General features: G+C 39.8%; 1 protein-coding gene across 1 annotated transcript in view; it reads left to right on the top strand.

The window, feature by feature from the left end:
• DLGAP2 (DLG associated protein 2) overlaps positions 1-12297 on the top strand; it is a 501923-nt gene that overhangs the window by 374139 nt on the left and 115487 nt on the right. The window contains exon 5 of the mRNA XM_080387773.1: positions 8720-8785. Within this exon, the coding sequence (XP_080243899.1) occupies positions 8720-8785 (66 nt within the window). The remainder of the gene's footprint in view (positions 1-8719; positions 8786-12297) is intronic.

The following is a 12297-nucleotide window of genomic DNA, read 5'->3' as shown; positions in this document are numbered from 1 at the left end:
CAAAATCATTCTGTGTTCCTGACCTGCATTTTCTATTTACTCACTGCCAAGGCCCAAGATAGACTTCTTGGACCTCCTCAGATGTCCACTGTGGAGGCAGCTGCAAGTCCTTCCATGAGCTGTCACAGCAGCTGGAAGATGAATGCATACAAAGGCAGTTGTTGCATTTTATCTGGGGGGAAGGAAAAGGATAAATTCTGAAAAGCTGTAGCAGGGAAGAGCTAAAGATTTTTCTGGGGTATCCAGAAGTCTTGGGCTCACAGAATGAGGGTCATTATTCACAGTAATTAGCTAATACATTCTTTATTATTCCCACATTTTAATATAGAGGATCTGGGATTCCTCCTACAGATCCTGAAAAGCAATAAAAGGTAAATGGCTCCTTCAGGAGCTTGACACAGCTATTCAGCTGTGAAAAATTGAGGAAAGGGCTTTTAGGAATTTGCTAGGCTGTTTGAAGTGCATGATCACATGGAGCCATGTCTGAACACAATGTGTTATCACTGGCTCGTTCTTTTTCCTTGCAGTCATTTGTTAATTTTGATAAGAAGAGATAGAGTTATTTAACTGTATTAGTCATTTAAATTCTAGAATGACTGAAAAGTGAATCTTCTTTAACACTCCACAGCATTATTGAACGCTTTTTTGCATTTATGGCTTGCAGAGGGGCAAGGAAGTGGAACTTGCAGATCTCTGGGGTAAAAGGGATAAGGCAGCTCAGAAAGGCTTCCAAAGAGCAAAACGACCCTGGCTGGCTCAGAAACAGCTGCTGTGGGGAACCAAACCCTTTCAGGGTAATCACCACAATATTGCTAAGACAGCCCGTGTTTTCTGGATGATTTTCAGCTGCCAAAAAGGAGGTGGGAGATGGTGATGCCAAAACCAAGATGACCCCTGACAGCTTCTGTGATCCCCTTCAATATATTTCATTTTACGCTTTTTCCAAGATAGAACCTGAGGGGTGCAGCCAGCTTCCTCTCCTTGGTTTAATAGGCTGTGTACACGGGTACTCTGCCCGGTAGCTGAAGCCTGGTTTCACAGTCCTGCTAACTGGAACTGTGCTATATAAAAGTGGACAGGCTGGATGAAAGCAAGAGATCACGAATTCCTTAGTCCTGCTCTTCGGGGGATGGGGAGAGTGATAGTTTTGTTTTAGCGGTCTTGGTAGTAACCTGAGCTATGTAAAATGCTGGGATTCTTCAATATTTATTAGTGTAATTTATATGAGAAATGTGTTTGTGTTTGGAAAGCCAAACAAATTGTGTCTCTTGGGCACAACTTAATATGAATAACAAATCCTCTAAGTTATGAAATGGGCAGATAAAAACATTTTTTAAAAAATAGGGAAAAAATGCAGAGAACCGCATTGTGCCACTGGAAAAACATGTACCATAAAGCCATTTGAATGAAAATGTCTGAAAATGGCATAGCAGAGTAACAAAAATGTACAGAGGAGAGTGAGAAGGATGATGAAAGATTTAGAACAGCTTTGCCATAGTAAAATACTAAACAGATTCCTTCATTTGGGAAAAAGAGGACTGAGGAAGGGATATGGTAGATGTCTGCACAATTATGAATAATACAGACACAGTGAATAGGGATCGATGATCCATTTTTTTTCACAACCAAAGAACTAGTGGCACATGATTAAATTATCCAGCAACCTGATAAACAAACAAAAGGGAAATTCTTTTTCAAATGAAGCATAATTAAATTATAAAGTGCATTGGCACAGGATATAGTAGAGGCTATCAGTATAAATGGGCTCAGAGAAGATTAGATCAATCCATAGAGGATAGATCCATTGGTGGCTATTAAAAAAGATGGTCTAGATCAGGAGTTCTCAAACTACGGCCCGCGGGCTGGATATGGCCCCCCAGGGTCCTCAATCCGGCCGCCGGTATTTACAGAACCCCCCCGCCGGGGGTTGGGGGGGAAACCAAGCAGCCGGAGATGACTGCCTGCCACTTCATCCGCACGCCGGCCCCTGGTTAAAAAGTTTGAGGACCCCTGGTCTAGATTAAAATTCCATCTCGGGAAGTCCCTTAAGTGCCGATTGTGGGAAGCTGGAAAGGTATTCTAGGCAATCTATGTATTTGCCCTGTTTACAGCAGCATCCAGTTTGGGCCAGTGCTGGATCCAGCATACTGGGATGAACAGACCTTTGCCAGATCTATCAGGAAACCTTTTATATGTGTGTGTGAGAAAAAATGAGAACAAACAAAAGAGAGTTAATGCAAGAAGAGCAAAAGCAACTTAATTAAACAATGATTTCCTTTTACTGTTAATACTTTTCACACAGGCCTCTTGCAAAGGAAACTTCAATAACCTTAAATCTCCTACTATCATTTTTAATTTTTACTTCAATCAGAATTTTCCCAGCCCTGCTGTGTTTCTGTGCATTTGTTGTTTATCAGCATGCTATCAAAACAATGCACAAGAATATTGTATTTGACAATACTGCCACCTGGGCTACATCTGTAGTAGTAAATTTAAATACCAGGACAAAGGCCCAACAAATAGGAATTTGATTATTTATTATGTTGGTTAGAGAGATTCCTGTCTTAGTTTTCACTGTCCCAAATATTCCCCGGCTTGACTAGGGAGTTAGCACAGACAAGGGACCATTCCCAGTAACAGTTCGGGTGAGGCCAGCCAGTTCTTGAGGATACAGCTAGACCATGCCAGTTGGCATCCCGGCTAGAGGATGAGACTTTGCCATGCCTAATTTACTATGTAGATGTTGTAACATTGATTGGATGTAACCTCTTGTGGACTGTGTTAGAAAAGGAATAGGCTTGCCACAAGTGGTTTTAGCCACTTGGAGAAGATCCAAGCCAAGCCAATTAGCAGTCTCCCGGGAGGAGTGAGGGGGCTGTAACAGCACCCAGGCGTGCATGCATTTGGTCATTTCCTTTAGGTCAGGATCAGCCTAATGAGAGTCCTCAGTGACACATACCCGAGAAGACTGGAGGTATCTTTGGCCAGGGTCAAAGGCCATCTGCAAGGAATACTTTAATTGGACAGCAGGCTAGTGGACTTTGAGGTACAGGAGGTACCTCTCTCCTCAGTCTCTAAGTATCTCTATTCTGGAAGGGGTGGTTTGGTTTTCTCAGATCATGGAGTGATGCGGTACTCATACTCTGGACACATTTTATGTTGGGCAATTACATGACCAAATGAAGTTGCACCTGCTGTTTAATCCAGACATTTTAAGGTTTGTGTTTTATTTCATCTGTTGTCAGAGTTAATATGCCAGGTGCTTTACAAGACAGAACTAAAAGAACAACAGCTACCATAGGGAGCTTACAGGCTGAAAGAAAAGCACACATAGGAAAAAAACGGTGGGAGGTCCAAAGCAGGCCAATAATAAATAAATTAAAATCCAATTAACTAAGAAGTTCAATATCGGTTGCAGTTCAATCTTACTCTTGTATTGCAGTGGAGAAGACAGTTCATTGCTTATAAGTCTTGCTGATGTGAGCCTTTTAAAGTATGTGAGTGTTGTGGTTTAACCCTGGCTGGTGACCAAGCCCCACGCAGCAGCTCGCTCGCTTCCCCCGCAGTGGGATAGGGGAGAGAACTGGGAGAGTAAAAGTGCGAAAACTTGTGGCTTGAGGTAAAGACAGTTCAATAGGTAAAGCAAAAGCCACACACACAAGCAAAGCAGAACAAGGAATCAATTCACCACTTCCCACCAGCAGGCAGGTGTTCGGCATCCCCAGGGAAGCAGGGCTGTATCATGCATAACAGTTACTTGGGAAGACAAATACCATAATGCCAAACGTCCCCCCCCCCTTCCTTTTTTTTCCCCCAGCTTATATACTTGGCATGACGTCCCATGGTATGGCATACCCCTTTGGCTAGTTTGTGTCACCTGTCCTGGCTGTGTCCCCTCCCTATTCCCCGTGCCCCTCCAGCCGACTTGCTGGCAGGGCTGGAGAAACTGAAACGTTCTTGACTTAGTATGAACATTCCCAGGCAACAACTAAAAGCATCCGTGTGCTGTCAACACTCTTCTCACACCAAATCCAACCACAGAACTGCACCAGCTACCAAGAAGAAAATTAACTCTGTCCCAGCTGAAGCCAGGACAGTGAGCAACAAGTCCACTGAGACTGGGGCCTATTTTGTGGATGGATGGGTTATGAAAAAAGTATGATTAGGAGATGGAAACAGTGTGCCTGGTTATTGAGGGCAGAATTAATGCATAAAAAAGAGGGTCAACACAGAGGCATATCTTGGTGCAAGACTTTGCAGGTGAAGAAAGAGAATTTAAATGGATAGGTCAGGCTTAGAGAGGTCAAAACTGAGATGATATATTTGAAAGGTGGGTACGGTGATTATCAAACTCAGGAAAAGCAGTGATATCAGATTGTTTCTATGCAGTGACTTTCAAAATGCTCACTTAGACCACAGGCAGACAGCAACGGGGTAGAAGAGAGTGTGTGTCCCTTAGCTCGTACAGAAACTTCACGTCCCTGACCCAGAACACAAAGTAACATCCTACTCTACTCACCCGCCATCCAATGCCAAGTGCAGCTCAGGCATGATTCGGAGTTAATCCCCCAGGAGATTAGCTGCACCTCCTTTACCCAGTTTTTAAACAGATGTGATTCTGTGGGCTTCAGCAGTTTTATTTTGGATTTACCTTAGACTGTAACCTATTCTCTAGAGACAAAAACCTGAGTAGAAGCTAAGGGTCCCTCTGTACTTGTAACTGGTTGGGAACATGCCGCACACCTGAGCAATGGCAACAACCATCCCTACCACAGCACATGCCCTTGCCCAGGTTTGGCTCATGCCAGCCAGCACTTCCCCAGGTAATGCCTCCCTAGCAGGGTAAGGAACAGCACAAGCCAGGGCACACTCCTGACAGACACCCATCCTGTTCTGAGGACAAAAGCTGCGCCATGCCAGCTTGATCTTGGGCACTGGTCCATGTCATTTCCCACTGTACATGTAGTAGCCTCAGGGTTGAGTAAGCCATATGGATCTGTCAAGCTGGTTCCAGCTCAGCAATGTCTCCTGACATTTCTAAGCTTAAGTCTGGAGAACTTCAGCTGTGAAAGGTTCCTATCACAGTCTTGAGTGTCGTCTGTGCACTGTTGCACTGAAATGCATGACAGATCCATCACATTTTTTAAAAAGAAAATGAGATGCTAGATGTAAATGAGTTTATGCCTCCTATTTATGCAGATCACAGCATCATTTTACTGTATGTTCAGCTTTCACAGAAGCAGATATCTCTGTACTTTTGAAGCCTATCGTTTTTTATTGCTATTTTGAGCTCTGTTGAGAGTGAAGACTTCTCCCACTATTTTTTAGTTTCAGTTTCAGAGGCAGGTTTTTGCTTTCTATTTAGAAAAGTCTGTGGTGCAGTAGTCTGTATATTGAGAGGGGATTTTAGCTAGTAATTATGTCCCTTGTCTGTAGACTGTGTGTTCCGTATATTTTTTAAAATCTCAAGTTGTAAATCATTCTATTTTCATGATCTCATCTTTGTTTGTCAGTGCCCATTGGAACAGTGCTAAGGCTACCATTTTCCTCTATGTCCACGGCTGTAGAATGTTCTGCCAGTAGGCCCACCTTGACCGAAGGGCAAGCTGAAATACTGTGGATCTATGAGACAAAGGAGGCGAATGACATAAAATGAATGCACCATTTTATGACACTTGAATTTCAGCATGCACAAAAATTCTGTGGTAATCCGCCTGACTTCATTACCATGAGATATGAAGGCTATTGCTGTGCTCATGAATGAAGGATATGCTTTTCATTTCTATGGTCAGTAATAAAATCAGTAATTTCTAGGAAAAATGTAAACTGAATAAGTAAAGACCATGTGTGTCTGTTTTTGAGGGAATAATTTGACTTTGAAGTACAATTCAACCTCACACAAAGATTGTCTTTGTAATATTGCAAGAGCCACTGAGACTTTAGATTATGTTTCATAAGTGCAGAATACAAAAATTTAATCTCTTCAAGGGCTGAAGGAACTGACAGTAGCCATTTAAAAAGACAGTCTAAACAATGAATTAGTAATGTGAATAGGTATAATCATAAAATATAAAGAAATTAGAAGTACTCATGCTTAGGAAGTAAACTAATCACTAAGAGCTACTCATATCCCTAATGCAGATTCATAAACCCAAGGAAATCACAAAGGAGTTTTTTAAGATCCTTTGAAACATTTGCAATTGACCCTATTCAAAACAGAATACAGCTTTTTTTGCAGAATGGAAATTCTAACTTTTTTGTGCTCTCTATACGATCTTCTAGGCAACATGCTCGCTGACACTAACATATGTATTCATATAGGATAGCTGTGAGAAAGAAATCAATTCTAATCCTAAATCTACTGGAAAATTGAGGCAGAAAGAGATTGACTGAACTGTACAAATTTGCACTGGGTTTCTTACAGCAAAGTTAGAATCTGACTTAAGGATCCCATTGCATGACCTTTCCTATTCATTTTGAAAAGAAAATTTATTTTCTTCCTTTTTTCTGCAAACATGCCAAAGCCATAAACATTTAGTCTAGTTTAGCCTACCCCTAAAATTTTTGTCTAGTTTTGAGCAGAGCTTGTGAGAATAATGCTGACTTCTTGCAAGGGAGAAATAATGTTAAGCATTTTATTTTCTTTGGATTATTGTACAAGTGTTTCTGAATATATGTATATGATACAACTTTGGAATAAATTAATAGCTTCTTTTTGAAAAATGCAAAACTACTGTTTCAATGTAAAGCTTGTTTATTATGAAGTTAACAGTAAGATCTCCTAGTTTGTTACATGAATGTAAAGGATCTTTCAGAATATTTTTGTTATAACTTTCATTTGATTCCTTATTTCTCTGCAGCCAAATTAGAGGACAGGCATATGAGTTATACAACATAGGCAGATCATGTGAGCGAAGTCTCCATGGAAACTGCCTAATTTGTGCTTTTATTTAATTAGAGTTGTCCATTACCTCTGAAAATGAAATTTAATTTAAATTCATATGCCAGTCATTTTTTAAATTGTGTATGACTCTTTATCCATCACTTAACAAGATCTCTAGTAGGCTGTATTTTAGCAGAGTGAGTTTATTTAACAATTGAGTTTATAAACAAGATGTTTATTTGACAGTTCAGCTTATCCAACATTCTTAACATCCTCGGGACTTATTTTCTGTGCAGTGTTTGTGCTATAACTACCCGTTGTTATCAGGTTTGTATTCTTAACCTCATGAATTGTCAAAACCAAGAACAATTGTTTGAGAGTATCTACAGGAGTATGTTCACTCATTTTGCTTGCTGTCAGATAATTGGGAAAAAAATCATAGCACAAATAAAAAGTGCAACCAAGACCAAGAAATACACAAAATACATGTATTTGTTAAATGCAGCATTGAAACAGGAAAAACAGTGTGTGTGTTGTAAGCTGAACCACAAAAACCAGCTTGTCTGATACAGGGGTTGAGGTACTCTGAAGAAAAGTCTTGAGTTGGTTCAGACTGATGGGAATGTCTGCCTGAGGATATACAGAACATGAATTTATGTGAGTTATTTAGAAGTCATCAATCCTCAGTTGTGCACTACAGAAATGTGGTCTGCAATACCTGATTTTATCTTTCTCTGAAGAATTCCTGGTTGAATGTATTGTGAGAGGCTATGGAGTACTCCACTCTTTCGCTGTTCTTTTTAGGTGTCTGTGCTTGTAGCACACACAGATGGTAAAAAAGTACAGTAGAAGGCTGTATATACTCAAAGAATTTCCACTCAGCTGAGACATCAGCAAATATGGTTAATAGGGCAAAAATATTTGAAAAAACATTTTAAAAGCCTATACTATTGTGTACTTATATGAAACATCACTGCAATATTTTGTATCCTAATCTGTGTATTCTCAAGCCAATCTTGTATCTTAAGGAATTGTTACTGGCCCAATTTTCCATATGCAGCTCCGTGTTAGAAATATCTGAGCTAGGTGCCAGGTCCAAATTAATCTGTATGCCAGCATGACAAGAGCACAGTGCAGAGGCAACAAGCTGTGATTCTAAAAGCGACATAGGCAGGGTTGCTAAAAGCTGCGCTTAGGCCATTTGGCAGGTTTCTGCATACCTCACTGCATTTATACAGCATAGACAAATAGTCTGAACTTAAGTACTTTTCTAGAATTATAGAAGTTGTCTCTTGCACAAAAGTAAATGTTATTGATAGGAGAAAGTCACCATAACAGCATTATCAGTGTTCAGAATCGCAGAGTTGAAATGGTTGTGAATAAAAGATAAAGAAAGTGGCCTGAGAATCATGAGTGGCATTATTATCATCAGAGATGGGAAGTGCTAAAGCTGCAACTGCAGGACTGACAATAATGATTCTTTCTGGAATAAATACATTAAGCCTAAAAGGCAGTAGAATTCAATGTGACTAAGCAAAGCTGAAAAGAACAATGTAAAAAATGTTATAAAAAAAAGGCATTTATGAATATTATGACACTAGTGATGAGAAAACATTTGGCAAAATGAAGGAAAAAAAAAAAAAAGAAGATCACTAGAACAACTTGCAAAGAGGAATAGATACTACAGATAATGGCACCTCAACAGCTTCACGGTATCAGAGATACTGACTGGCCATAGGTATCACTGAGTGGGTTTAAAAACTAGTGGAGAGTTTATGTCTGGATATACAAAAGTATCAGCATTATTAAATAGCTACTTTGTTTCTGTCTTTTCAGAAGAAGAGGGTGGCGATCTGCTCAAGTCGGGCTTCAGTTTTCCAGGGACGCCAGAGGAGGAGCTAGGTACAGATACCATCTCTCAGATAACTTGTACAGCTTGTATATCCAGAGGCTGGTGCAGCCATGGGGGTGAGGAGGCAGGAGGCTGCTCTGTGGTACAGCCTTTCTCCAGCCACAAAACCCACAGCAGGCATGGTACCGGGCGGTGATAATGAGAGTGGCCAAAAACCTCTCTGTCCAATCTTCCTGGAAATTTCTCACCTACTATATAAGGTTAGAGAATCAAAAGCAGAACATCAGATTTGGGTAACATCCAGGCAACCAAGAATTCATAAGAAGGTGTTAAAGGAAATTATGAGCTTTCCTTCTTTTGTCTTTATCTTTTTGTCTTACCTCCTAGAGAACATAATAATTGCAGAAAGTTTTCAATGTTACCTTTTAAATTTAAAACAATAACAGAAGCAAGAAGTCAGAAACTCATAGAGCCCATGAGTGAAATCTTGATATCTCTGTCTCACAAGGCTAGTAGTAAAATGTCCCACTGGCTTCAGTGTAGCCAGATTTAGACCTTTGAGATTGTGCAAACCTGAGTTTCTGTTTGTGGAATTTCATATTCAGATTGTCACTGTTTTATGTGAAATCCATCAAAATTTTAATTTATATGCAATTCATTTATGTGGTTATTTTTGGAAGAGAAATATGGAAAGTCATTTCTGTGTGTTTGCTGGTTAAAGCTCCCTTTATTCAAAGTGAACATATTTACGTTTCAGCAGTTAGTGTAACAGTAATTTTTCTGTTTATGCATATGCTGATGTTAATATATTACAACTCTTTATTTTGTGTTATTAGTGTACTTTTCTGTTTGACAAGAATATTATAAACTCTTGCACACCGATAGGGAGATAAATCATAGGTGCTATATTAAGGAAAAAAGCCAACAGCTTGAAGAAGGAGCATGACTTCAGGCAGGGATTGTCATCATGTTTAAATAGGCTCTTAGAACAGGATTTTCTAAAACAAGTAGTGTTGCCACTCGGTTACACTCAAGTCAGGGAGTTCCGTAAATGTTCAGTGTAAAAATACCAGTATTGGACTTGTTTGTCCACTTAATATTCAAAAACAAGTGAAAAAAGTGAAGTTACAAAGATTGGACAGAAGGATGTTTTAAGGAAGAAACTGAAGAACCTTCAGGCAGTTCCTATCTTAATTAAAATAGTGTAAGAGGGAAGATACAGTTAAACAAGGCTCTCTAGGAACCTCACATGTGAATCCTACAGGAGTCATGGAATGAGCACACCTCTCAGCGTTCTTGAACATTGGGGGGTTTTTTACCCTGCTGCCCCATTTCACAGCACACGGGAAGGGGTTCAGATGCCCTGGGGTAGAATTCATCTCATCTAACAGTGGAAAGTAATTCAGATGTAGATGTCTAGATTGTGGATATCTGAACTTCCTTGAGAGTCAATGAAGAGTGATAGACTTTTCTAGGACGTAGCAGATTTGGCCTACTTTAGAAACTTAACATAGGGTGAGATGAGTCATGCCCTAGAAGTATCTCGAAATTGTTCTCCTTCCCATTTGGTTGAGAAAGAACTGCAGGATTTCTGAAGCCAGAGGAAATGATGTATAAGTTAATAGTATTAAACGTCAGGTGTCTACAGGAGTAAGGACACTCATGTGAAATAGGTAATCCAAGATTAACACAAAGCTATAAACTAAACTGATCAATCATCCAGAATCCTGATTAGGAAGAAAAACAAGGGATTAGTCAACAGAAATGAGGAACAGGAAAGCAAAAATCTTGAATGAAATCACAACCAGACTACAGAGAATCTAAGCTGCTTTCAAAAACTTCAGCTATTTATGGCCAGAGGATTGGAAAAAAATATGCTAAAAGCAACGAAAGATCTCTCCTTGCTCCTAAATTTTGGTTCCTTATCGGTATCCTCTGAAAATATGTTCCAAAGATTGCTAGGTAATGAATGGAGAGAGGTGGGTGGCTTTAATATTTTCAGAAGGAAATCCTGTCCTGCTTAGCTGCCAAACCATAGATGGCCAAAATAGGTGGACTGGATACCATCAGCAATGTAAAACACATGATGTCCCTTTCTCCCTTACAGAGAATCACTGTAAAACAAGGAGCATACTATGGGAGATGTAAATTGGGAAGACTTTTATAAAAGTTTTGGGATAGTCAGTGAAGTTCGATGTAGACAAGCTTTGTAGTTACAGCTGTGCTAGTGGTTAACACCTCTACAGACAGCTGGTGCATATCTGTCTGTCTGTCCCCCATTGTTGTGTTCCGTTACTTGAAGATTTGAGTTTGAGGCCATGAACTGAACATAACATTTGTGAAAAAGCTACAGACTATTAGCTCTTTCTCACTCTCCACTTTTGCTTGCTGTTGCACATGTATAAAGTTAAATATTCGTTGGAGAGAAATCTGAATCTGAGAGGATACTCTAACCACTGGGCTATGGAAATGGGCTCTCCCTCAATATGTATACACACCTCAATGACTATGTAATTTTTTTCTATGAGCAGCCTCAGTCTGAAGTACTGGTAGCGATATTAATTTCTTGGGGGGGGGGGGCGGGGCGGCACGGCGCGGGGGACGACACCACAGAAAGGGCTTTCCCTGAGAAGTAAAACAATTGCCCAAAGACAACGCAGAATCTTTAAGGTAGCTTTAACTGCAGGGCCATTCATTATTCTAGACTCTCACTGTCCCAAGGAGCTTCAAGTTATGATCTCTCTGGAACTGAAAAATCTCTGGCTCCAGGCTCTTATTTTTAAAGCAGGTTTAATATTTTCTAGTGAGGTTTCAGGGCTTTGGTGGGGATTAATTGATGTTCGCACAGTATCTCACCAAAGTGAAAATGCTGAATAGTCACTAAATAATATTATTAATACAATGATCCACTGCCTTAATTGGGAAAAAGTATCAAGGGATGGGACTGATCTCAACTCTTTTACATTATTGATTCTATAAAAGACATCATTAGTTAAAACAGGCAGGAATGCAATGGATTCCTTCAAAAAAAGCTTACCCAAGCGTTCATAGTCAGTTCTCAAGAACAATCTTTCATAGCTTTTCCATTACCTTTTATTTGTTAATAGAGTTCAAGGTGATAAGTATTGCCACGGTTACAAGATTCACACTCACACCAAAAATTCCTGTCCTTTTCACTAGGAATATCTCAAATAAGCAACCCGATAATGACAGCAGGGCGTGGTGGAAGAAGCAAGAGATCTGACATGCGTGATCTCAAGCAGTTCACTCTAAGTCTCATGGAAACTGGCGTTCTAGCTGGTGGTTATAAAATCTGGACAATGTTAATGTATTAGAAAATAAACATTTTATGAAACTACTTCTTTTGACGCAAACTAGAAACTTCTTACAATCTTCCTTACTTTAGGCATGTATAGGGTCAAACAACAATTTGCTTTGGGTGTCGAAACCAAGTAGTGCAATCTTAACAAGAGACATGGAAAATGTGCCATGTTCAAATAGCATTCAAATAGTAAAACATGTGAACAGGCAAGATGGGCTGACCTTTTCTCTAAATATAGAT

This window comes from Falco punctatus (genome assembly GCF_963210335.1).
Source record: "Falco punctatus genome assembly, chromosome: 5".
NCBI lineage: Eukaryota > Metazoa > Chordata > Aves > Falconiformes > Falconidae > Falco > Falco punctatus.
Note: the sequence above shows the minus strand (reverse complement) of the source record. Positions and strands in the feature narration are given on the sequence as shown.